The sequence below is a fragment of the Meleagris gallopavo genome, chromosome 1 (genome assembly GCF_000146605.3).
Source record: "Meleagris gallopavo isolate NT-WF06-2002-E0010 breed Aviagen turkey brand Nicholas breeding stock chromosome 1, Turkey_5.1, whole genome shotgun sequence".
Lineage (NCBI taxonomy): Eukaryota > Metazoa > Chordata > Aves > Galliformes > Phasianidae > Meleagris > Meleagris gallopavo.
This window is the reverse complement of record NC_015011.2, coordinates 140,646,450-140,673,734: the sequence shown is the minus strand read 5'-3', so window position 1 is coordinate 140,673,734 and position 27,285 is coordinate 140,646,450. Positions and strand designations below refer to the sequence as shown.

General features: G+C 34.7%; 1 protein-coding gene across 1 annotated transcript in view; it reads right to left on the bottom strand.

Annotated features, from left to right (window-relative positions):
* Window positions 1-27,285, bottom strand: part of DOCK9 (dedicator of cytokinesis 9) — a 115,785-nt gene that overhangs the window by 35,560 nt on the left and 52,940 nt on the right. The window contains 24 exon segments of the mRNA XM_010728651.3: window positions 1,452-1,568; window positions 2,183-2,361; window positions 4,051-4,162; window positions 4,844-4,927; window positions 5,627-5,773; window positions 12,503-12,574; window positions 12,703-12,828; window positions 12,970-13,039; window positions 13,179-13,294; window positions 15,699-15,788; window positions 16,699-16,785; window positions 18,187-18,308; window positions 18,666-18,789; window positions 19,083-19,175; window positions 19,972-20,037; window positions 20,163-20,350; window positions 20,431-20,510; window positions 21,294-21,416; window positions 21,824-21,906; window positions 24,408-24,530; window positions 24,668-24,868; window positions 25,202-25,281; window positions 25,284-25,341; window positions 25,443-25,517. Of these exon segments, the coding sequence (XP_010726953.1) occupies window positions 1,452-1,568; window positions 2,183-2,361; window positions 4,051-4,162; window positions 4,844-4,927; window positions 5,627-5,773; window positions 12,503-12,574; window positions 12,703-12,828; window positions 12,970-13,039; window positions 13,179-13,294; window positions 15,699-15,788; window positions 16,699-16,785; window positions 18,187-18,308; window positions 18,666-18,789; window positions 19,083-19,175; window positions 19,972-20,037; window positions 20,163-20,350; window positions 20,431-20,510; window positions 21,294-21,416; window positions 21,824-21,906; window positions 24,408-24,530; window positions 24,668-24,868; window positions 25,202-25,281; window positions 25,284-25,341; window positions 25,443-25,517 (2,616 nt within the window).

The following is a 27,285-nucleotide window of genomic DNA, read 5'->3' as shown; positions in this document are numbered from 1 at the left end:
TTTTTAATCTTTCTCAATGGTGGGCAGATTAAGCCCCTGCTGAGCTTTTGCCTTTCTTATTTTCTCTCTGCATATCCTAATAACATCCATGTACTGTTCTTTAGTTGTCTGCCACTTCATCCAATGATAGTAAACTCTTTTTTTCCCCTCTTTTTGTCTTAGCAAAAACATCCTGTTCAGCAGGCTGGTCTTCTTCCACACCGGCTTGGTTTAAGGACACATGGGGACAGCCTTCTACTGTTTGTTCTTGAGGAACGTCAAGCTTGTGTGGAACCTTTTGCCCTTCAGGACTGATTCCCAAGGGATTCTCCCAGCCCATTCAGAAGCTCAAAGCCTGCCCTCTGGAAATCCAAGGTAGCAGTTTTGCTCTCTGACTTCACCAGTAACATAGAAATCAATTACTTCTTGGTCACTATGTCCAAGTCATCTTCCGGCCACCATGACTCCCACCATTCCTTCTCTGCTTGTAAATAGTAGACCTAATGGGGTCCTTCCCCTAGTAGGCTCTCTTATCATCTGTGTTGGGAAGTTATCTTTCGCCCACTTCAAGAACCTCCTGGAATATATTCCTTTCTTACTTAATTTCTATTATTTATGCTCAAAAAGCACAGAATGATATGTTCAGATACTTCCACAAGTCTGAGATAGCCTCTAACTTAAAAGATCTCAGCAAATACTGAAAAAATGAATATTCCATACAACTGAGTATTCCACTGTAATACAGACTATTCCAAAAGACCTAGATTATTTTTATTTTAAACATCCAATTTTTTGTGTTGTTGGAAAGGCTCTGTAAGTTTCTCTTTCTTAACTGGCAAATGGTACACAGCAAAATACGGAAAAAATAAAAATAAACTCTTTAATTATTAAATCTCAGATTCAATAATTGTGTACAACTATAGCATTTCAATATACTCCTGTTTGGTTTGGTTTTTTTTCTTTGGTTGGCTTTTTTTTGTTTGTTTTTGACACTTCAACAACACTTTTCCTTCAACTTCTTTAGCTGCTCTTGTTAGAGCAGATAAAAAGACGCACCAGGTCTAATCCTGTGTGGTCTATAGTTGTTAGTAGAATGATAGAAGCATACACCAGAGAAATAGCAAGATGCTATATAGTATTAAAATCAAATAATACTAGAAACATACTGTGTTAGTCTGCGGCCTGACATTGTATAAAAACCTTCACAGGTTCAACTGAAAAGCAAGTTATGATGCATTTATTGAATTTACCCAACTATGATGTCAGGCATAACTTAGCTGGACCAGAGGAAGGGCAATCAAAATCATAAAATGTAACTAAAATTTTTACTCTAGTATAAAGCAAAGAAAACAAACTCCAAGAATTATGAAATTTATGGAACTTTTTCCTGAAAGTATGCATTATTTTATATACATGTTACCAAGAAATTATGATAAAAATAATCAGAATACCAAACAGAAATGGTCACTCACATTACTGGAAGGATTAACAGGAAATGGAGACACATCTTTAACATTGATTCGTTGGACATTTTCTATAAGCAATCCAAAGAGTGGCAAGTACATAGTGGCTATTCGTGCTTGATGGACCTAAAAACAGTTTGAAAAGAATGATTAACAAATATTTGTTAAGCCAGAGTTCACACTTATAAGTTCCTGAGTGGAAAAAGTAGTGGTCATATCTCTGTATTCACTATAATTTGATGAACAGATTTTATTTATTGTTTCAATATAACACAGAAAAAACTACAGTGTGATTTCAGCTAAGACTAACCACGTAATCTTATGTCAGCTTGATAAACTCATGACAGCATTTTTCTTATGTTCACTTTACCAATAGTAGATGATGTATAGACAGTTGTTAAGTATTAAGAGCTAGCACTTAATGAAATTAAGAGCTTTAAAAATAGTTGTTATATATCTAAACATAATGGTTACCAAAATATATCAAAAACAGCTATCAAAATATAATAAATAAATGTAATTATTCTAAAAAGATGCCTTGAGGTCCTCTTTGGTAAAAGTAATGGGGCTGCAAATTGTTTTTCCTACAATCACCACGCATTTTCATCACAGATGCAGTCTGAACTCAAACAACACGGCTGCAAATCAATCAAGTGATTTTGTGAAAGAAGAAAAAACTACTCTGAAAGTGTGCACACAGTATTTATCATTTGATACCACTAACACAGAAATATACTTACCCTGGAAGCATATCTATCATCAAAAGAATGCTTTATCATCAAATTCTTGAGCACACTAATAGCAATCTGTCGCACTTCTCTGAACTCTTGCAGTGCATTGCCCACCTCTCTTAGAAGCAGCCCCACTAAGAAGTGATTCTTACAGAACTCATCTGTTAATGAATAATCCAGCTGAAGGTCTGAAAATAAAGCAGAAATTCCATGTAAGGAATGGTATAATTTAAATAATATATCAATTAACTTAAGGCTGAACACAAAGATTCATGACAAATTCATGTTCAGACAATTGTATATATCATAAATATTCACATACACCCAGTTAACCATGTAATTATGCATTAAACAATTGCAATTTATATTCAATCAGTAGAAAATAGAGAAGTATAAGCATATGAAAATATATATATGTATATTCAAATTACATATTCTTAAAACACTGTCCAATATGCAAGACTCATCCTTCTAAGCTTATCATGACCAGTGTCTTATAGCTACACATTAAACTTAAATCTACAGTTGTTCACTGAAAAGACACACAGGGCATAAAGGCTATGAATATCCTATTCTTCAGGAATTTCTTCGTGGGGTAGAAGAATAATTTAGATTTTATTCTGCAGTTCAGTCCCAAGTTAGTAAGCTTGGAAGGCTACAAGCCAAACATGGATTAAATAGTTTCAGATTTCTGTACTACAGTTTTGACTTCCTTCTTCATTATCTATCTTCCAAAAACACTGATTATGAATATAGATGATAAAGCCTGCTAACATCTGTGATCTTAGTTAATTTCATATTTTCTAAGAAAATAATCCTCCAAATTTGCTGCAGATACTAAAAGCGTAAGAGACAACACATGCCTCATACATTTTAACTGAAGCAATTTCTTCTCAGTTTACATAGAAGAACATGAAAATATTTAAATAAATTACCTTAGGAATATGTAAATTAGAAGTGCATTAATATAGTAGGCATTTTTTTTCCAAGTTCAACCAGAAGTACTATATTTTCCAAAAATATTTACATATTTAGTGTGAATTGCAACAGAATTGGGATTAAAGAACATTTTATTGAATAACTTCTTTATTCAAATCATTACAATGCAATTTTATATCACAAAGTATTTAATATCTGTTAGTAACTATAAATGTATGCTAAGTCACATATAGAGATAAATATATATTATATAGACACATAGAAACATACTAAAAACCAACGAAGCAGATCTGACAGAGTAAAGTCAAGCTGCTACACTTTAGAAGTATTTTATGAAATAAAATAATCCATCTATTTTATATAGTGAACACAGAACTTAACAGAAACTCTCCCAATATAGGAATCATGAAATCAGAAAGCACAGCCTTTCTACAGTCCTTCTTGAAATGCACACAAGAACCATTCACATCACCCGAGAGCTCTTTTGCTTGCGATACCAAAACAGGGCCAGAAAGATTTCAAATAAAAGTCTTTTATTCTGGCCAAAATCCTAGGTCACCAGGGAACAGGATTTTACATAGTTCTTTACTGTGTAATCAGAACCACTATTTTCTCTAGTCTTGCTGCTCCATTAGGAATAAAAGGAAAAAGTCAAAGACAAACACAAGCTCTATGCTGCTGTCTGCCTCTTACTCCCAAATCTTGTTCTACCACTTTGATGAAAGTTTAATTACTACTCAAAACTTAACATCAGAACAGGAAAGAGAGACAAGAGTCAAAAACATACTTTATCATATCTTTTAATGAGTAGGTACTTTGCACAGATTATTCTACCTAAACTATTCTCTCAGTTTAAAGGAAGAGATTAAAACTTTAGGCTTCCATTTAAAATAGTGACATCTAAGGAACACAACATACATGTCTTTAAAAGAATTTACCTTGGTATCTCTGAACTCTGCCTTTTCCAAATGGCATTGGTAGATTCAAAGGTATGTAGTGCTCATGATTACAGACTACACGGAGAAATTCAAATTTGAATTCAAAAAGTGTCTGCAAAAATAAAGTATAAATTAAACAACTGATGCAGTCATTTGATTAACATTATAAAATCAGCTCTCTTATACATGAGGGTGATTTCTCACAATCTTCCAGTGCAAGGGATTAGAGACCTGTCAATGTTCTGTAGCTCATCAAAATGTACTTTCAGAACAATTCATACTTGACAGTTGGGTATGTTCTAATTACATCCTACTATATCCAAATTTACCTTGGACATATAGCATATTATAACATATTACATGCTGATTTAAGAGAAGTTTGAATTCTCAGAAGAAATCCTTTGTACCACTGGTACATGTTCTTCCCACTACAGTAAATTGATAGAAACTTATCAGAAATCAAAGATCACATGAAATGCTTCCAACTTGAGCCTTTTACATTCATGCTAAAAATTCCTGTTTAGTGTTGCCCACTCTCCTCTCCCTTTTTCTAGAGGGCAGTAAATATTCTAGAGTAGTATACATGCTCTACGGTGGTCAAGTTGTACCTAGAGATGGGAATCAAAATACAAAAAAGTGATTCCATGGGAAAAAAAAATTATATAGGCATAGCATATAAACTTCTAAGAAACATGCTTAAATGTAGGTAGGCATAAATCTAAAGTCTTAATGTAGGACTCTACTCATAAGCAACAAGCAATTCTTAAAACTATTTTGTTTAAAAGCAGAATACCTTTGGATCTCCTGGTGCAAAGCAGCTGATGTAGTTATTGATTTGCTTGAAAACAAAACCTCTATCCATAAAAGTAAAACACCTCTGGGGAAAAAAAAGCAAACAAAAAAAAAGCAAACAAGATAGAAATGATTAAATGTCACTTCAGTATCCACTTACTATATTTCTGTATTTTACTAGTTAATTTTCTGAACACACTATTGATATTTCAGTCAGTTTGCAAATAAAAAACAAAACAAAGTACATATATACACATACCAAATTTTTCTTAGAATTCAGAATGTAAACAAATTAAAAATAGAAGAGCTGTTAGAAGATAAGAAATCTATCCTGGCATAAACAAAAATGACATGCCACTAGCAGCTTTATCTATCGTTTTATTTCCCATCCTTTTTTTCTCCCTGCTGGTTTTTATTGGTTGAAAAAAGAAAGACACTGTAAGCCTGTCCATATAAAATATGTGTAAATAAAACATAACCCAGTGCATGAAGATTTTGCTGGATTAGAGAGTAACAAGGTTATATTTGAATGGGGAAAACAAAACAAGAAATAAAATTTTGATAAAATACAAACTCATTAAAATCAAACTTCTGAACAGATGGCTGTTTCAATACAGAAGGCAAATCATACTTCAGTGCATTTTAACCTGACTGTGGAATTAAACTTCAAAAGCATTATGCACACTCAGTTCTATGAAAGTTGACTTTAAAATTATTTAAAATCTATGATGAAAAAGTATTATTGAAAAAGCAAACACAAAACCCAAGACACTCATGTACCTACTTTTATGAAGGCAGCAAGGCTATGGTTTGCATTTTTTGAAGCCTCTGGATTGTCTCTGTACTTCTGAGTGATGTGTGGCATTAACATATTGACAACTGTTTCAACTGCATGATGGAAGGAAGCTGAAAACCTCTGGTTTCGCAACAGCTAGTAAAAAAAAATTCAGACATGCACTTAATATGGCTTATAATGATAAAATATGTCAGAAAACTTATTTAAGGTAAGATAAAAAATAACCTGACAAGGAAGGGAGAATGAAAGTTTGCAATTTTTTTTGTTATTATAATTTAAAATAACATTTTCATTAAATTCAAGATCTTCCTGAGCCATTTTAAACTGAGAGGGAAAAAGTGCATTTGGTTGAATGAAAATATTGTATTATTAAAAATTCCAACAAGCAAATCTTTTCTGTTTGATGGAAAAATCATATGCATACAAGTTTGTAAGCGTTAAGTATTAATACTGTTCTATACTAAAATACTTCCGATAAAAGAAGCTAAGAACAAAATGGGAATCTCGGAGTTTTGGCTGTTTTCCTTTCCAAAGCAGTACCAGGTAACTCATGCATAGTAGTTGCATTTTAAGACTCCCTTTCCTGCCACAAAAACAGATTTTGCTGTTCTGCAACTATATTTTTCCTAACTCCTGTGGACTTCAGCCACTATGGAAATTTTAATTCGTGATTTTTTCTTCCTCTTTGACATCAGCCACTTCGAATCTCACTCTTCAAGCTTCAGCATCTTACTCTCTATGTTTCTAAGTTTCCACTCAGAATTGTTTTCCCTTGCTTTCAAGTTTTTTAGCTTCAATTAGCTTACCAGATTTCTTCTACATTCATGATTTACTTGTTTCTGGTGACTGTGTACATTATCTTCATCAATGATTTTATCAACTAGTATTGCTCATTGAGTTCTCTTCAGCATTTTGCCACTGTAGACCCTCTTTTTTTTCTACATCTTATAGTCTTCACTAAACTGCATTTTGTCTAAAAGCTCTTAATGACTGGTGGGGTGGGGCTGAAGGAGAAGCTGGTTTAGACAAAAGCTGTTTTAATTGTATAGTCATTCTGACTTTTCTTTATGAAAACTGTGAAATAAAAATATCCAAGTGCTTTGAATACTTTGTTACTTGTATACTTTTTTGAACTAAACTAAAAGTGACACTCCTAGGCAGAACAAGACATGACTAAAGAATAAGAACTACATAAATCAACAATTATACGATTTGCTCTTTGTTTCTGAACTGTGCTCCAAAGTCTCTGGTTCTATCTTTTTGAAAAACTAGGTTGTTAAATGTTAAGGCTGAAAAGATCCCTGTATAAATATCAACAGCATTCATGAATGATATAACATTTAAAAATTAAATATTTCCATTGGTAGGTATGCTAGTCAATCAATATTTTTGTAAGTCGGCTTTTACTGGACCGTATTTCTTTTTAAATAACATAAAAATCTTGATATAGAAATAATTTTGCTACACCTGTATGTGCAGCATTTTATTAAATCTGCTAAGCAGGAAATACCAGAATAAGTTCTGTTTGTTAGTTTATCCAATAAGACAGAAAAAAAAGCTAGTAAAATAATGTTTGGTATTTTGAGAGGCTCATAAAACTAGAAGTGATGTCTGGAAATGAGAATACTTGCAAACAAGAGGTGAGCTCTGTTCTTTTTCTTTCACATCATAGAGAAGATGACAGTGAGGTTAGCTCTTAAAAGATGTGAAATTTTTTTTAACATCTAATGTGGAGTAAACGACAAAAATCCGCAATGAAGTTCATTCCAGCAGGTTTTTTTTAGCAATGAACCTTATTTCATAGTACTGCAGGTGAGGAATGAGAAAGAACAGTGGATGCCCCATCCCTGGAGGCATTCGTGGCCAGGCTGGATGTGGCCTGGGCAGCCTGGTGACCCTGCACATAGCAGGGGAGGGTTGAAACTTGATGATCATTGTGGTCCTTTTCAAACCAGGCCATTCTGTGATTCTATGAACAGCAGTTCAGAGCACTATTTAGGAATGCACTAGAATTTAAAAGGTGCATGTTAAGAGAATTTGTTCCTATTGTACAACTGAATAGTTCCTATTTGAGGCTTGCTTTTGAAGATACTACTAAAATTTAAAAATCAATGAGGTTCCTACACAAAAAGTATACCTAACCCTAAGAGATTCAGTAAGGACATGTACAAGGTGTTGAACTTGAACTTGAGTTGGGGCAATCCCAGATATGTTTGCAGACTTGGAGAAGTCATTGAGAGCAGCCCTGCGGAGAACAACTTGGGAGCAGTGGTGTACTTGCAGCCTGGAAGGCCAACAGTATCCTGGGCTGCATCAAAAGAGGGGTGGCCAGCAGGGCAAAGGGAGGTGGTTGTCTCCCTTTACTCTGCCCTTGTGAGCCCCACTGTTTATCAAGGCCTGGGTACCACAGCACAAGAAAGATGTGGAGCTGCTGGAGCGGGTCCAGAGGAGGTCCACAAAGATGATCGTAGGGCTGGAGCATCTCTCCTATGAAAAAAGTCTTATGAAGTTGAGCTTGTTTAGCTTGGAGAAGAGAAGGTTCTAAGGAGATCTCATTGCGACCTTCCAGTATTTAAAGAGAGCTTATAAACAGGAAGGAGACCAACTTCTTACATAAGCAGGTAGAGATAGGACAACTGAAATGGTTTTAAACAAATGGAGAGAAATAGATTAAATATTCAGAAGAAATTCTTCACTATAAGGGTGGTGAGGCACAGGAGCCAATCCAGTTGCCCAGTGTGCAGCAACCCTGCCCATGGCCAGGGAGTTGGAACTTCATGATTTCTTAAGGTTCCCTTCCAAGCCATCCTGTGATTCTGTGATACAGAATAGAAACAATCTGAATCTAAATGAAGTTCAATAGTAAACTGGTACAGCAAGTGTATTTGAGTGTAATTTGAGTGTAAATAAATATAAAATGGAAAAATATTTTCCAGTACCAAGTTTTAGTTAGTTTGTTTTAAATTAACTATGATTACTACACAGTTGTACAGCAATGTCTGTAAGTCCTAATTAAAAAATGCAGCAATATTTTGGTAGTTTCAGCGCTGAATATGAAAATCTCTATATAAGGTAGCACCATCTTAGATTTACATCTATAGAATCTACTAAAATCTATGAAATCACTGTGCTTCTCTATAGAATGAAGACTTAAGAAGTGAAAAATGCCATCAGTACTTGGATCGCATTTTTGTGGTCTACCTAATTCTTTCTGGCAACTTGGAATTATAAACAAAATGAATTAGCAGTCAGTACTTTGAAAATTCTTGTTTTCTCATGAGCAGTATTTGCTCAGTCTGCCTTATTTATGATCATGCTGTACCAAGTAATCAAATCTATGTATCTCTGGCATCTGTTGCTCACATACTGTTCCTTTACCAATTTGTTTTCCCCAAAATGAAAATCTTGTTAAATTGAATTTGTTCCTTAGATGCATGTGCTGGTGCTCTCCAAATATAATTTGTTTGTAGGATCACATGGGTCAGTAAAGGTTCATCAGCTTTGCACAGATGAGTCACTTGTGGAAGAATAAATAATAATAAAACTTTTAGTAATGTGAATGCTCATCAATGGTAGCCATGGTAGCTCACCATGTAAGAGATGCAGATTAATGGAGAGAATACTAAAACCATGGACATTGGTCCATTCATTCTGAGAAGTGAGTTGCATTTCTTTTCTGTTTGTTTACACAGATTCCTCCTTTAAAAAAGATTTTATTCTACCATACTTATTTTATCTACCATCTGATTTCAATTTAAAAATATAATCATTCTTGAAAGAAATTTGCAATTAAATTAAGGGAATGGGTTTGAATGAGGAAAGTTAGTGGTTTCTCTGTAGCTTTTTTCAAACCAGTGTGCTGTTTCCAAACTTGTGAAGATTTGTGTAGGTCTGTTGGTGGCAAGAAAAATTATATAAATTCTGTTTAGTACACCATGTCATTGTTTTTCCAGAATATTATGTACCAAACCCAGCATATGTCCTCTAGATATACAAGCTCTACACGTCATGTTTTGAAAAGCTTTCCCAGGCACATCACATTACATAATTAGAAAAATCACATCTGCTCAGAGTTGAATACAAAAAGTACTGACAGGATTGCCGGGTAAGTCCTGATGAAAAACCTTCAATTTTTCATTTCATTTTTCAGGCAACATTGGAAGACTAGAAGGATAACGTTCACCTTTACATGGAGAAAATTTGTGAGGCTAAAGCTCTGTTAGAGTTGAAACTGGCCAGTAGTGTGGGAGACCATAAAAAAAGATTGCTTTTTTTTAAAAAAAAAAAAAACATGAACAGAAGGAGGACCAGAGAGAACATTGGTCTGTTACTTGAGGAGTATGGTCACTTTTTAAACAGGGACACAGAACTAAACTGATGTCATTGTGAGATCTCTCAACTATTTTCCAGCAGTCTTGCAAATCTGGAGAGGTCCCAGTTGACTGGAAGCTGGCAAATGCTGTTCCAATTTTCAAGAAAGGGAAGATGATCCTAGTAATTATAAGCCTGTCAGTCTTACTTCAGTGTCTGGTAAAATTATGGAGAAAAATACTCTGGAAGTTATTGAAAAACACCTGAAGAACAGTGCAGTCACTGGTCACAGCCAATGTGAGTTCATGAGAGGGAAGTCCTGTCTAACAAGTTAAAGTTGATTTTATGACAAAGTCATCCATCTAGTTGATTAAGGGAAGCCAGCTGATGTTATCTTTTTGGATTTCAGATATTCTATCTCACAGTATTCTTCTGGAGAAAATGCCCAGTATACAGATAAACAAAAACATAATAAGATGAATAAGCAATTGGCTGATGGGCCCAAAGAGTTAAGAGTAAATGAGTTTATGTCAGGCTGGTGGCCAGACACTAGTAGGGTTCCCCAGAGAACCATTTTAGGGTCAGCTCGCTTTAACATTTTCATAAATTACTTGGATGTAGGTATTCTGAGCAAGTTTGATGATGATAATACATTGAGAGGAACTGCTGACTCTGTTGAGAATGGAGAGGCCTTCCAGAGAGATCTAGACAAATTAGAGAGCTGGGCAATCACAAACCACATGAGATTTAACAAGAGCAAGTGCTGGATTTTGCACCTGGGAAGGAACAGCCCTAGCTATACACAGAGATATGATGGATGCAACATTGGAGAGAGCAGTGCTACTGAAAGGGATGTGGGAGTCATTATTGACAGCAAGTGTGCCTAGGCAGCCAGGAAGGACAAGTGTATGCTGGGTTGCATCAAGCATGGACTGCTAGCAGGTAGAGCGAAGTGATTGTCCCAAGTGTTGGAGTTCATGCAGCATTTGGACACTGCTCTCAGACATTTGGTCTCATTTTTGAGTGGTCCTGTGCAGAGCTGGGCGTTGGACTCTGACTCCATAGGTCCCTTCCAACTCAGAATATTCTATGATTCAATTATTTTATTTCCAGTATCATCTTTTAAATTATATGATTCTAATTCAATATCAGACATCTCTGGAAATTTTCAACATTAAATAAAACGAACGTTTTCTGCTTTATCAATTATTCATTTCCATTTAATTTATTAATTAAATAATATAATTAATTTAAGTAATTATAAACTCAAAATACACTGCTGTGAAATACGAAATACCCAATTCACAGAATGAACAGAGGTAAAAACTCCTTCCTGAAGGAACATCAAATCAGTAAAGGAAATCTAAATTTGTAGATTCCGCTGTCTCTGAACAGATATCACTGAAGCAGAAAAAAAGAAGAATATCTGAAAAATTTGCTCACTTTGATTTAAATTAACAGCATTTTTGTTGACTAGTAATTGATAAGTTTTATCTTTTTGCTAGAAATTATTAGGAATTTCCTAACAGCTGTTCAGTTAACACATGAGCAAGAAGTCTGATATCTTAAATCCAGAAGGACTCACTCACTATGTGCATAGAAGCCCTTTTGTGCATATACTTGTATTTTAAAAAATCCTAAACAAGATACTTGTCATAGTTCCCTAGAGAGTTTATTTGAAGCCAGTGATAAAGGCTTACTCTGTCAAAAGATACGTCAATCTGTAGCACTAGCACCAACTAAATGTCTTGTTCCCCTACCCAGCTAAAGACCTATTTCTAGATTAAACAGTCTTAAAATACAAGGTTTATGGTCTTAAACTGCATTTTCCACAGCTACAGTGCAGCTCAGAAAGAGCACCACATATTTTTGGGTAGTTGTAGGGGAACTTGAACTGGTGGTTGAGCACCTGGTGAAGAGGTGTGGCTAGCTCAGGGAGCACAGGCAAATTGTTTGCATCACTGCTCTCCAAGGACCAGAAAGGGCGGACTGAGGAGCCATTCTGGGCTCACATAAGGGCCAGCCACAGAAGGAAGAGCAGCTTTTGGATCTAGGATGCTTTCTGAGAAGGGGTGTTGTGTAGCCAGAGAACCCCTTCACCAGTTGGGTGAGTTCAACTGTTCTTTCTGTTATGACTATTGGCCTACCAGTGAAATACATTATTTGGTATCACCAAGAACCTATCGGAAGCAATTTTACTTCTTTGGGAGCAGAACAGCACTGCTTGCAAAGTTAATAGTGTCGATTATTGCTTCCAAAGTCACTGCACCATAAATATTAAATGGTCTTACTAAAAGGTCTAGTGATTTATGAAGATCCCTCTAATATATAGAACAAAGGACTTCTGTCCTTTATAGTTTCCTACATAGCCCTATAAATTTCTCTCCCTGTTTTCTCCTCCTGCTTTGCTCTCTCTGTCTCTCCTTTTCTTACAGTAGAAACGAGGTTTTAAAAATATTTTTTCTTCTAATATGTAGTAAAAATGTGATTGAAGAAAGAAGACACTGCATACATTGCTATTAGAATAACTTCATTTTGCAGAAGTTGACATACCTTCACTTTAGAGTTTTCTATCAAATGCTGAGCCATTGATTTTATCAGAACTTCAAAGAAAAACCATGAATACTGCAGAGAAAAAAAATATTATGTAAAATTGCCATATGCATTGAACAATTACTTCAACACAATTTGTTCCTAATCTTCAGTTATGATCAGATGCAATCATACAGTAAAAAGTATAGTTGAATATATACCTTAAGTAGCTTGTTGCTTGTAAGGAAGTCAGCAGATGGCTTTAGAATTGTTGTCATTGACTTTGTCAGTTCTTCATGTACTGTCTTATATTCAGAAGCAACATAGGGTTCAGCTTTATAAGCATACTTTGGGAGGAAAAGCAGAACAGAATAGAAACTTTGACATAATATGAAACAATTTAAACAGGTGCATCTATCTCTATATCTATATATACACTCCTTTTAGAGTTTATTTAACTTTTAACTGACTTTTGGAACTTTGCCTACCTTGACATAAGACCTTAAGTAGCTATCCAAACCTTCTTCATGACACTGAGCAACAATATGGATAATGACCCTAAATGGAAGTCGGAAACAAAAACCTAGTAAAACCTCACAGAAAAACTGTGGTTGAAGTAGCAAAAATGTTATTCAGTTATAAACTTGTGATAAGCTGGTCATCATTTAAACTCTGTGATGCACTTCAAATTCTTTACCTTGTCACATTGACTGCAACTTCCTCTTGGGTTGCTCTAGTAAGAACCCTAAACAACTGGTTGAGAACAGTTGGCAGGAAAGCTATCATCACATGGCCTTCCATAGCATGAAGACTCTGAAAGAAAGCAACAGTACTGTCACTACCTTGTAACAGGGACACTAAATAACAAGTTCTGAAACTAGAAAACTTACTATAAGTCTTCCAAAAGCTGTGTTATTTAGTGTTGATTACTTGAAATACTATTACATAGAAGACAATTGAGAAGAGTTTCCAACATAAATGTTTGGTAAATATTTTCAATGTTCAAGTAACTTAAATTGAGTTTCATTAAAAACATTTTTAGAAATGTCAACTTTTCTGTTTATGTTCTATTAAAATGAATAACTGCATAACACAGCAAGGTTAAACCTACACTCTAACATACTTTGCTGTTTCATCCATGAATGCAGACACTTAGCAAATATAAATTCCACAGAAACACACAGATTGCTTACCTGTCACTGCATTACCTGCAGTGATAACTGCAATAGAAGTTACACTTGTTAGTCATTCTAATTTGTCTTGCTATGAAGTCCCGAACTACCTAATTCTGGAAACTAGAGACTGGTAACTACTAACAATTCAACTTCTTCAAGATATGTTGTCCATTTTGCATATATACAGACTTGAAAGCACAGACTCTTTGCAGTACCTACAGAAGAAGATTTCACTTGGAAATCCTCTGCTTCATATCACATGCAACATATGTCTGGACGATTGTCTACATTATACAAGACAGTATATGGCAATTCATCCTATACAGTTTTATGCAATAAAATTTTCTAGAGTTAAAAGTCTGTTGGTGTCAGAGGGGAGGCACATTTGCTGAACATGCATATGGACAACATATTTCAAAAAATTAATTCATTGTTAAGTATCTCTTTGTCTTTGAATTCTTGCCTATATGCACATTCAGGACTTGATGCAGTCTTCCTTCCTACAAGCACTTAGATTTCTGTTGGAAACAGCAGCTGTGCTGTGCATTATCTTTTCTGTAAGCCTTGAGTATCAGTACGGGGTAAACACGTGAATAGAATTTCAGATCACACTTCTGTCCAGAATGCAGACCTTTTTGGGTAGGGTGCTGTTTTAAATAGAACTCTACCAGAAGTTGACTTGTAAGCTGATGATGCCTTTGATTATCCAGTTAGGCTGAGATGGCTAGTAGCTGTGCCCCTTTGATATCTCTGGCAGCTGTGCAGGGAATTTCAAGAAAATACGTCAACTTCTGAGACATTGTTAAGTGATGTTTGGACTCATAAAATAAGAAGGAGAGCATATTAAAATATTGAGTCAGGTGAGTTTCTGAACTTCTAATCAGAAACGTTAGATGAATTTACGTAAAATATTGTTAGGGAGGGAAAGAGCATATAGAACAAACAGGAGAACAGTTGTCATGTTCAACTTAGCCACTTTACCAGTGGCACGATATTACTGACTCGGTGGAGGAAATAAAATGCTTGCTATTTAAGTTCTCTGTGTGTAAAAGTAAAAAGTATCTGGGCCACTGGGAGGCCCAGCTAAACAGAAATTTGGCCTACAGGAACTGAGGATAGCAGTAGTTTGTATTTACCACAGAAGATAAAGGTAGCAGTGAACAAATGCAAGTGGAACAAAGTCTATATGATGCATAATCTAGTGATGTGGAACACATTCATACTGTGTAGTGAGAGCATCCAGGTATTTGATGACAAGCAAGAGGTTTAAACAAACTCTGCTGTTGCAATATTCTGACCCAGGGATTTTGCCAAGACATGATCTAACCAGGACACTTATACACCTTTGGTAGCACCTGCTGTCAGGTATATGTACAGTGTCCTGAAGTCTTAGGGAAGGGAAGATTGCTCAGAACCAGGATTTTGATGTAACCAAGATCACAAAGCAAATATAGTTGAAGTGGTGTACCATATTCAATATGTTAAGTTCTTACATAAGTGTAACAGACAATCTAGTTTATGAACAGATGGCATTTAATTACATGAACAAACTCTTGTGTTTAAGAAAACCTGGAGTTACTTGTGATACCTGATATGGATTGTAAGATGACTGAATCTGGGATTCCACACTAAGAATATGGCCTACTTGGTTAAGATAAAATTGCTGTGGGAACCATGTATTCTGTTGATCTAATCTTAAGAGAACTATAGACATAACACTTGTGACCTCCTAAACAAAACTTTAAAAAACAAACAAACAAACAAACAAACAAAAAACAGTTATCAATTCCTCTTCATTCCCATGTTTGAATTAATTCGACAGCCATTGGTATTCTGAAATTATCAGCCACAATGCTAATCAATACCATCTCATTTCCTTATGGTTTCATCTTATAATACACATTCATCTGGTCTAGGAAGCATCTTTTGTTCAGCCCGTACTTGCATATTCCACAAATGAGACCCAGATAATGTCTGAGGCTCCCAGGTTTTACAAAAGTATAAATCAGTAGTATAATCTGTTATCCACTGCTATTTTATACCTTAAGATATTTTACAAGTTCGGTTCCTAGTGCACGAGCTCCAGATTCAGTTTTCTGGCAGTACTGAAAAAAATTATGCAAGTGCTGGTCCTGAGAATGACAAAAAAGAAACACAAATTAAACAGTATTTAATATTGCTTTCCATAATTCTTAACAGAACACATTAGAATGTGTATATATATAAATCCATATTGGTGTACATAATTTTGGAAGCTGTATCTAAGAGTGCTACTTCTGAAGACTAACTTTGTCTCCATATAACATTGACTGGACCACTACTCCTATGAAGAAAAGCTGAGATAGCTGGGCTTGTTCAGCCCAGAGAACAGAACATTCTAGGGGGAACCTCATGTGGCCTTCCAGTACTTAATTGGAGGAAAACCAAATTTTTACATGGGCAGGTAGTGATGGGACAAGGGGGAATGACTTTAAACTGAAAAAGGGGAGATTTATATTAGATAAAAGGAAGAAGTTCCTCACTATGAGGGTGGTGAGGCACTGAAATGGGTTGCTCCAAGAAACTGTGAGTAGCCCACCCCTGGAGGTGTTCAAGGCTAGGTTGGATGGGGCTGTAGGCAGTCTGATCTAGTGGCTGGCAGTCCTGCCCATGGCAGAGGGGTTCCGACTGGGTGATCTTTAAGGTCCCCCCAGTCCAAACCATTCTATGCGTGTTTTTAAACACACATTTCCCTCAATTTTGATTATCTATTTTACGAGTAGTCATAACAGGACTCATTGCTCTGCAACATGCCACTAAATATCCTGCAGACAACTACAACCCCTCATCTAACCAGAAGACTCAGATTGGAATGGATGACGTTAGGCAGCTGACTCACACTTTTTAAAAATAGCTTCAGTCCAACATTTGCTGCTTTTCACAGCTGATGTGAAAGAAAGAAACCATACAGGTAGTTCAGGAGGCAAAAACAGTAAGACAGCAGCATAATAAATTTAACAATCATAAATTATTCCTAGAACTCTAATTTGTTTTGTAACTCACCTGAGTATACACAGTTGACACTAGATGAGTGGATATTTTTAACAGCTGTTTGCCTCCATCTACCCATTTAATTTCAGGACCAGAATGCTGAACACAGACATGTAGAAGTAAAAAAAAAAAAGTGCAGTATTACTAGAGTAAGACAGTGCTTTCTAATAGTGACACGAACAATTTTTTTCTATACAGGTTGAAATGTGTACAATGAATAAAGTCAATTAAAAAAAAAAAAGGAAAATTATGCAGGCAACATTACCTAAAGCATTTATGAAATTCGAATGTTATTTTCTTTGTTTTGGGGTTTTTCTTGTTTATTTCAAGTCTCACTATGGTTTCCCTACTGACCAACAAAATTACTTTTAAGTCCCAGAAGTCATGTTTCTCCTAAAATTGTGCAGAGAAATTTTTGACTACAGAAAAATAGCTACCAGTTTTCAGAGAAAGTAACTTAAAAAAAATAATTCACTACTGACATGGTTTAACTCGGGTTACTGACAGGTAGCAGGCAGTGCTTCCTTTCCATTCCATTTGCAAAGAACTGAGAATGGGAAGGCTCAGCTGTAAACCCTGATAATCAGAGAGAGACTTTACTGCTAAAATCATGGCTAATCATCTATGTCCTAACCTCCTACACATGGATGTGAGCAGAGATGAACAGCAGAGGCATAAAGAATAAATATACCTTCAATATGAAAAGATGAGAGATGTGAAGACATCAATGGCTGGAAAGCTTACAGTAAAGTTTAAAAAAGAAAAGGTGGCAGAATAGGAGGAGAGTAGCACCTCTTGATTTTAAGCCTCTTCCTCCAAAATGAGTCAATTTTCTATCTGCATTTCATTCACTTAATCAAATCTCCTACCACATTTTACATTTTGTATTCTTCTTTGTTTTATTATTATTACCATTAATTTTGCAAGCTTTCTGCTTTGAAAAATACGACCATAAATTTTACTAGTGAAGTATAAGGATCACAAAAATTAAGATGTGAGAATAATACTTTTTCAGGAATAAAGGACTTACTGAAAGGAGACAGCATGAAATGCTAAAAAAAATTTAGTAAAGGACTTCAGATTATTTGCATATCTTCATCAACTGAAAATAGTTTAATATATTTAAAAATTACTAACTTTAATTATTACTACAAAAGTGAAACTAACCCATTTCCTAAACACACCAGCTAAACAATAACACATGTAATCACTTAACACTTTAAATTAAAAACTACATTAGGGCAGGTAGATTCAAATTCTTTTAAAAGTCAGAATTTAGTGACAAGTTTTGTTTCCAACTTGTTTGAGGGGTTAGTTTTTTTTGTTGAAGTCAGACGTGTAACTTTGGCAAAACACTCCATTTCAATTATAAAAGAAATAAACTTCCACTAGAAAGTGAATTAAAATATTATCAGACTCTGGAAGTACAGTTAATCCTTCTCACCATGTTGTTTTGTTTGTTTGTTTGTTTTTAAATACGAGCAATTTTATATACCATACCTTTCCAACCCCCACTTCTTGATAACTAAGATAGCCTGATGGAAGATTTGCTGACACTGGAATGTGTTGGTCATTTGTCACCACTCTTCCATCTTTTATTAGTGGAAGCCAGGAATAGCCAACTATAGAACATGAAGGAAAAATTATTTCAAATTTGTTATGAATCTATTATATAAATCCTTACGTACACCTCTGATACGCAATTCATAAACCAGAAAAAGTTAGTCAAATAGCCAAATGAACTGAACTCACACCATTAGAAATAATTGAAAAGGCAAATGAATTGTCACTATGAGTTTGAAAATATTTTCACATTGTAGGCATTCGAAAACATTTAAAGTAGAAGAAATCTTTCTGTCAATAGAATATAATCAAAAAATATCACCTAGATCAAAACAACAAAATCATAGCTTACCAGATAAACATATTGCATAAAATCTCCCCAGTAAGTACTGAAAGTAAGCCATTAGCAGACAAACCTTGTGTTTCAACAACATCTTTCTTCTTTGTACTCCCTTTGCTTGAATTGTCACAGCTGACGTGGTAGAAGGTGAACAACAAATGATGCTTTTCATGCAACTGAGTGGGCAACTCTATTTTAATCTGAAACACAAAGAATCACAACCATTGTGTAAGTCTAGAATAGTGACAGGTCATACTGGTTGCATGGTCCACCACAGAAGAATCTCCAGATTCTATGTTATTTGCAGCAAGATTCAAAAGTTACACATATAAAACTTGCAAATTTTTATTGCAGTGAAAGAAGGGGGGTGGGGGGACTCTGATACTCTGATTTAACTGAAATCATTAGCAAGACCTTCATAATCCTCAAACCTTTTCTAGTATTTTTTAAACTTCCATAACACAGTAGAAATTACTTGAGAAAGGTAATTTACCTCATCATAAAACTCTGGATTTTGATGGTGATGCAAAACAGCAGCAAATGCACTTCTAGTAAATACTGGTCCACCTGGTCTACCATAGATACACTAATAATAGAAAAAAAAAAAGGAAAATCTCAGATAAATGTTTCACCTAGACTTTGAAATATTGTATGCTGCATTGCAATCTTAAACAAGAATTAGTGTTTTCTAATGTATCTATCAAAAGTGCTGATCTTGAAAAAAATAATCATAGGTTTAACATGGGCATGTACCAGCAGTAATTAAGAACAGATAACTCATTGAGTCTAGTTCATCTCTTTTCAACTGAGAAATTTAGATACCTGTATTAAACATTAAATTAAATTGCTATGAAATTGACAATATAAACGATTGAAGCACTCATGATTTGTTTAGAAAAAAAAAGGAAACAGGTCATTTGAAAAATGGCTGCCTTTCATTCTTGTTCCCTTTGCATAAGATTACATGTCCTGTAGCCTGCTTGCTGTGCAGCAGAGTGAACACAATGGTCTCACCTCAGGACTCCTATGTTTTTCCTACTTCCTTTCTTTCAGGCACCTACTTGTATACACTGTGGTAGCTCAGTAACAAATGGAGTTTGGTTCTGTAGTTCATATAAAGCTTTATTGTTTTGCATTGGAATAGGCAAAAACCAGTTGTTCACTATAATTTATTCTTGCAGTTTTTGTTGATATAAATAAGTAAATGCCCTTTATTATTCTTTTATTTCAAAATCAGGCAAGTCATGTAGAAGTTACTTCTATGCCAAATGCAAAGACAGAAAGCTGCCATCTCAAACTAGATAAATCAACCAAGTATTAACATCCTGCTTAGCTAAGTCTTCTGTATTTTCTTTAATCAGTCACAAAAATCAAAGACTAACCTTTAAAGGCAAAGAATCCTCTTCATCAGAATCCTTGAACTCAATGCATACTGCAATATTTCTAGCCTAAAGAAGTATTTAAAAACAAGAACTCAAACACTTAATTGGAAGGATCATCAGAGAAATATATTACATAAACAATCTTAATCAAACTAGAAAAAATAATACAATATAGGTTTGCCTATACTCACCTTTGCAAAAGACTTTTGACTGTCATATTTCAAGTGCTTTGGATAAACATAAAGATGATTGTTGTAGATGGTGAACGGCTGAGTGTGTTTTGGTATACAGGGAACAAATTCCTCTATTTCAAATGTTATTAGTGTCTTGGTACTGCTTTCAAACTGTTTCATGGGAATGTATGATGAATTTACATAATCTGAAAATATATTAAAAATCAATATAAAGCTGAAGTGAAAAAACATTGAATGTTTACTATCAGCATTTATTAATACTTACTTGAAAAATCTGGTGACACATTATCAATTGTAACATCCAAATTTCCTAAAATAACAGGAAGCTTGGCCATCTTTTCAGGTCTATAGAAACGGAGAAAAGCAGACAAAAAAACACACAAAAAAAAACAAAGTTGGGCTAAATATGCAAAGCTTTCAGAAATGCCAGAAGAAAAAAGAAAGATAATAGGAAACAAGCAAAAGTAACATCCTGAAACTACTGCAGAGGAAGCAGCTGCTAAATTTTCCCCAAAGACTAGCCTGTGCTATAAAATCACTTACTCTGTTTGTAGTCTTGACTCTTACTGCAATAGTTCAAGCCTTAGATGTTACAATCTCTTACCAAAATTCTGCACACCTTTGCATAAACAAGACACTAAAATAACCAAAGGTATTTCCTCATTCACAAATTGAAGTGCTGCAGTAGGCAAATTTAGTGTATTAATTTCAAAATCAATAATATCATTGCAAGCAATTTCAATGCTATGTAATCTTCAATGAAACCTTGAGAAAGTTGCTAAATTGGAGTTAAAATACCTCTTACGAACCTCACCTTCTTATCAGATTTGATAAGTAAGTGTGAAATAAAAAAGCTGTAGGAAATGCCTTTTGAGATCTGTGACTGTTGCCTTTTGAGATTGCTCAAATTGATACAATTCTAGCTAACCGTTGCACAACAGAAGTGGAAATGCTTTTGCAAAGTATTAGAAGTGCTCTAATAAACCTAAATATTTCAGGCCTTGAACGTTTGTGCAACTTCCATATTTGAAGTGAAAACAAATATATACATGAGAAGATGATCTTCAACCGAAGCATCTAATAACCAAAACATTTATTTATAAGATAAAGCAAGAAAATGAAACTTACTTCCTGAAATCTGCTAACAATTTCAGCATGTCTTCATTTGAAAGTTTATTACTGTCTTGTCTGAACAGAGGAGAAAATCTTGCATTTTTGTCCAGCATTCCTGAGGCATCTTTAAATAATGTCCTGAAATTTAAAATTTGCTTTCAGACGTGTTAACACAAGTGTTGCAATTCTCTTGAAGAAATGTTTTTACTGCAAATTAGAACATGTTGTACATCCCTTTGTACTAAGTATTTAATACTCCTTTCATTGTGAGGGAGTTTTAATATAACCTTTTAATTCTCAGAGAAATTAAAATGTTGACAATGAAAACTAGTTCTCAATATTCAATAGTTTGAACAATAATGTGGTGAACTTTTACTTCTTTTCCTATTACAAAGCTGAAGATTGTTTCCTTTTAAGAAATCTTTGCGTACTTCAAAGTAAAACAAAAACAATGTTTATAGCAGATTACATTTTAAAGGGACACACAGAAGGTAGTGGTAAAGAAAAGCTAGGAAAATAAATAGATTGGCAAGGTCTGTCCTTACCTGGCTGCCCAGGCAAAGGGCATTCTGTATTGACCTAATCTCTGGCATGCCTGCTTAGCATTTTTCAAAACTTTCTGTGCAACCTGCAAGTGACATAAGAAACAGCCATGTTTTAAAAGAAACATTTTTTTTTTCACCATTAGTGTACAAGAAAAACCCACATATCAAAAGTGATATAAATCATATGAATTAAAATACCTCTTAACTGTTCATTGCAAGTTCAGCAAGGCCTGCTGATCTCACATTTCAAGTGATTTGATTTCAGCCTTCTTTAATATGTAAATTTTCAATGATTGATAATCAGAAAAGAGGGTGAGTTGGGAACAAGGGAACAAACCACCAAAGCAACTCGCTCCAATTATAAAACCACTATACATATTCACTAATACCAAATCAACATCTGAGGCAAATCTTTTGATTTTATAATTTATTTTAAATAATTACGCTAACAGAATATTTAGATCAACAAATTTATGTTCCATTTTTCAGTGACAGAACTAACATCATTATGGGAAAAAAATGGCTAATAAGAAGAGTGTTCCTGATTATATACAAAACTCATATGGAAGCTAGAGTAGAATTCAACTGCTTTTTAAGACAGAAATGCAAATCCAGACAAAAATAATTATTTTTCACCCACTTGCTCCCCTATTCACTACTCACTCAATGTATGAGAACACATTCCTGAAGTATTAAAATATCCTGCCCACGGCTGGAGGGGTTGGAGCTCAATGATCTTTAAAGTCCCTTTCAACCCAAGCTATTCTATAATTCAATGAAATATGACGCAATATTTGTATAAGAAGTACATATAGCATATAAGAGAAGAATTGTATGAAGATCACATGGACAGTTTTAATCAAGTATATTGTAAAATTGCTCTCATTAAAATGTTCAGTTTATTTTTGTAAACTGTTAAGTGAACAAGCTTCTGTTATGCTGAACCAACAAGCAGAGCTAGAAACCCACTTGTTGGAGATGTTCAACACAGAGCTGAAATATTTCAGCTGAAGCAGAACCTTCTGAGAAAGCAGTGAGTTTCTTTTCTCTAAAAAACAGATTCCCACTTGTGCCAGTACAGAGCAAAGTATTTGTTAGATGCAGGAAAAGCCATCTCTGATCTATACTCTTGACATTATGAGTAATTGTTTCTACTGCTATGCCCTTAGGGTCAACTCTCAATTATCTTTTCCTGTAAAAGGGGAGAAATTACACATAAAAGTACAGAACCTTGATAAAAATTACTTATTAACAGCAAGTTAATTTAAGGGGAGAAGAACAAAGTGATTTCTTAGCTACAGATTAGGTAGCAGATTGCTTCTGTTTTCCCTTCTCGACTGAGTAGTAATTCTGCTCATTGCACTGACATATGGGGGAGGCTGACACAGCTGGTCAGTACTGTTCTGCTTTTGTTTCTAATTAATTAAGTCAAACTAAATGTTCAATTGTATAAAGTTATAAGCAAATGAAAAGCAGAAATAGACAATGCAAGTTAATATAACAATGAACGTTCTTATTTGGTAATTCCTGTAACACAGGGCAGTGTAATTCTAGCACTCAGCATCAAATTTTGGAAATGTTTAGTCTTAATTAACCCTCCTGTGTGGCTCAGGCCCAAGACCACCAAAAAGCAGCAGCAGTTTTGTTTTAACTCAGTAACAGTATGCACTTCAAAAACAGACTCCTAAAATACAATGCCGCTGTTTTCTAACGATAGCTACAAAAAGTCTCAAGTATTCCTGGAAAAGCAAATCAGTAGCCTGCTCTATACTAAGATCAAGTGAAAAATACAGTTTTTTAGATGTAGCTTAGCCAGAATTAAATCACCAGAACAGAACAATGCTCCCCTGTGGAGACTGAAAGTTAACCCTTCATTTTCTTTTCTCTAGCTGAAAACAGGAGATACATAAATAGTACCCAAAGTTGTCCAAAAAAACCTTCTCTCTTAACATCCTGATCCAACTATTTAAGCATTTCTGTTAGCTAAAAAAATTAAAACACTGTTGCTCCAGTGACAGACAAGAAGCAGTAACTGACAATGCTTCTTGCTAGGATGTTTCCAAATGGTACATCCTAGACCTCTGCAAACTTAAAATGTTTCAGTGGTTTATTTCCAAAGGTGATGTGGAGTTCTTCCAAACCTACAAAGCACTTTAAATGTAAAAGCAGTGGTTTAATGATCTCAATGGTTCTGAAGAAAAATAAGTAAGAGTGTAGATAGGAAAGCTACAGTATTGTATGGTCACTAAAAACCAAGCCAAAGTCAGAAACAATTTCTGACCTATATTTAACATTTCATTGTTCAATAGTTTTCAACTCAATTTTCACACTGAAAAATATTTTACTAAATTAGTCTATTCAAAGACATTACAAATATATCAGTGTTGTTATAAAAAAGCTGAATAATTTTCATAAAAACATGCTAGAAATGAAGTTTCAATTAAAATAGTTGCTAGTAATAACTAGAACTTACTATATCAAATCATCATCACCTATGGAAGAAGTGGGTTTCTGACTAATACTTATTAATTTCAAACAATCTTGGCTCAGTATTTTTTCAGTGCCACGACAGAAGATAACATACCTTTGCAGAATCTGAACTTTTCATGTATGGTTCAGCACAGTGCGTAATACTTCCCTGTAATACTTTTTCTATTCTAGCCACAAGGAAAATGTCTGGATGAGGACATGTGACTGAGAATATTCCCTAAAAACAAAACACGAGATAAATATAAAAGGAAAATGGATACAATCTTGACATCACATAATGGAATGCTGTGTGAAGTATTAAGGAAAACTCTCCCCTTCTAAATAGAATTCAAGCCAGGTCTCAATAACACTTACCTGCTTTGGATATTGTAGCATTGTTTCGTAAGTGTCCTGAATCCTGTGTGAACCATCACCACTGCCATTCATCATTTGTTGCGGAGCACTGCTTAACATGTGGCGTACTGAGTTGTGGTTCAAATCAACATGGAAATCTGCTGAAATCTTCCGATTGATTTTGATATCAAACAGTGATAATGTGACAAAGAAAGGTTCTACCTAAACATTTAAAACAAACCAATGTGGTGTCATTGCTGGCGTCTGTATTACCATAAAAAACATGTATGAAAGGAAGATAAGTATTATTTCTATAAACAAAGGGCCACTCCAGATAGTACTGACAAGGTATAAAAGACAGCAAAAGAAAAATTTAACTTTCTACACCACAAGGAGATTTGTAACAAAGCCACTTATTGTATGATTTAGGCTCTCATTTTGATTTAAGAGTAGGAAAAAACAATCCAAGTTCCTGAGTTAGAGTAAGAAATTTTGCCATGCAGAACAGTGTCAAGAAAGCATTAAAGACAATATTAGTGGAAAGTAATTATTTACATTTGTTGTTGGTCCTTCTTCATTTTCAGCAACACAGCTTTGCAAATTGAAAGATAAATCATTACACTTCACAAGTATTTTTTTCCAAATTTCTCTTCAAATGGCTTCACTTCTGGTTCAATACCAGAAAAGTCAAGTTTCTTTAAAAAGACAAAAGAAAAGGAAATCTAAGTATACTGGTTTTTATTTCAAAAGGAACAAGAGAAAAGAAAACAACGTGCTTCCTTGTAAAAAGTCTAACCTGTGCATCTGGATCCAAGGCAAAAAGTTTAACTCTGCTTTCACTTTTGAGCTTGATTTCTGCTTCTCTGGTACTCTATCCAAAACAAGAAAAAAGGTCTTAGTATCATATATTAAATGAAAATACTTTACAATTTCATGCCTTTTTTTTTTTTCCCCTGTGATGTTCAAAGCTTTAAACGCTTTTAATTCATACACTCTTCTCTCTCTGAACTATGAGACTCATAGAATCATAGAATCACCAAGGTTAGAAAAGACCTTCAAGATCATCCAGTCCAACTGTCTGCCTATCACTAATAGTTCTCACTACACCATGTACCTCAACACAGTGTCTAAGCATTCCTTAAACATCTCAAGGGTCATTGACTCCTCCACCTCCCTGGGCAGCACCTGACCACTCTTTCAAGGAAGTATTTCCTAATGTCCAGCCTAAATCTCCCCTGGCGCAACTTGAGGCCATTCTCTCTAGTCCTAAACTCCTCCTTAGGTTAAATTGTTCCATCACACCCAAGTAAAAAGTAAGAGACAGTTCCTTTCCTCTTACATCTTTCTCAGTCTCCAAAATATAAAAATCCACCAACATCAACAACATGGAAGTTTCCAAATTCATGGAAATTACACTCCAGTGCAGCTCATGTAGCAATAAACAATAAATAATTTTCAGAAAATGATTTAATTGTAAAAAACAATTATGAATGTAGGTTACCCATTACTCAGAGCTGCAACGAGACCATAATATTTCTCAGTAAGCAACAAGTTATCTAAGTTAAGAAATGTAATCAGAAGCTTCCCCCCTCGACATTTTTTTGTTTTTTTTTGTTTTTTTTCCTTGAGCTTTACTGCCAAATAAGTGGTTTTCCTGTGGGTAGATGAAAACAAAAACAAAAGCAAACCCAAGCCTTCCTAAAGACAAAACTCCCACACAGAAAAGTTACTTTGCAGAGCTAGGAGGTACATCTATCTTGACCAGGATTTGTGGGGACCTACATATTAACATTAAAATAAAGGAAGTGGAACAAAATAGAAGGTGAAAACTGGTGTTATACATAGGCTCCTTTTCCATAAAAAGGTCTTGTTATTTTTAAAGACAGTAGAGATTAGAAATGGACATTTCCCTGAGCCAAAATTAACAGGGTCATAGAGTTGCCATTCCCAGAGCATAGCTAAACAGGGATACAAAGTAATACTTTACAGGCAGGTGTCTATCTTTGGAACATCCTGTACTAGTTTAAAACGTTTTACCAAACCAAAATGCTCATCAATAACCATCAGCTGGAATATCTACATCTGCTTTGTCAGGTTGAAGACACTCCTAATTTTCCTCAAGAAAAAATACCAATGACCTAACAGCTCTAATAGCTCAAATCTTATTACAGGCCAATAATAATAATAAATATCAACCTAAAGGATGCATAACAGAAGAGGAACTTTTGAGATGTGATTTTGAATATGGATAGTTCAGTGGATTTAATTTACTATGATCTTTAGTGGGCACAGGAGAAAAAGGCAACAGTTGCTGTGGAAGACACATACCATCAATACACACACATTAAAAAAAACCCACATCACCAAGCCAAAAAATAATAGTTGAAAAGACAATGCAAGAAAAAATAGAGGACAAAAATCCTCAAAACAAACAGCATTTATATAAAATAATCAAGTTTAGGCATAAGTAACATAAAAATGCAAGCAGGCAGAAGTTTCACTGTTCTTCTCAGGGAAAAAAGGGGTAGAAAAAAATGCATTTGAACAAATAGTAAATGTGAACTTGAATGGGAAAACCAAATAGTTTATTTTGAAGGAAACAGAAATTTAAACAGGTTGTATCCACAGGAAAAAAAAAG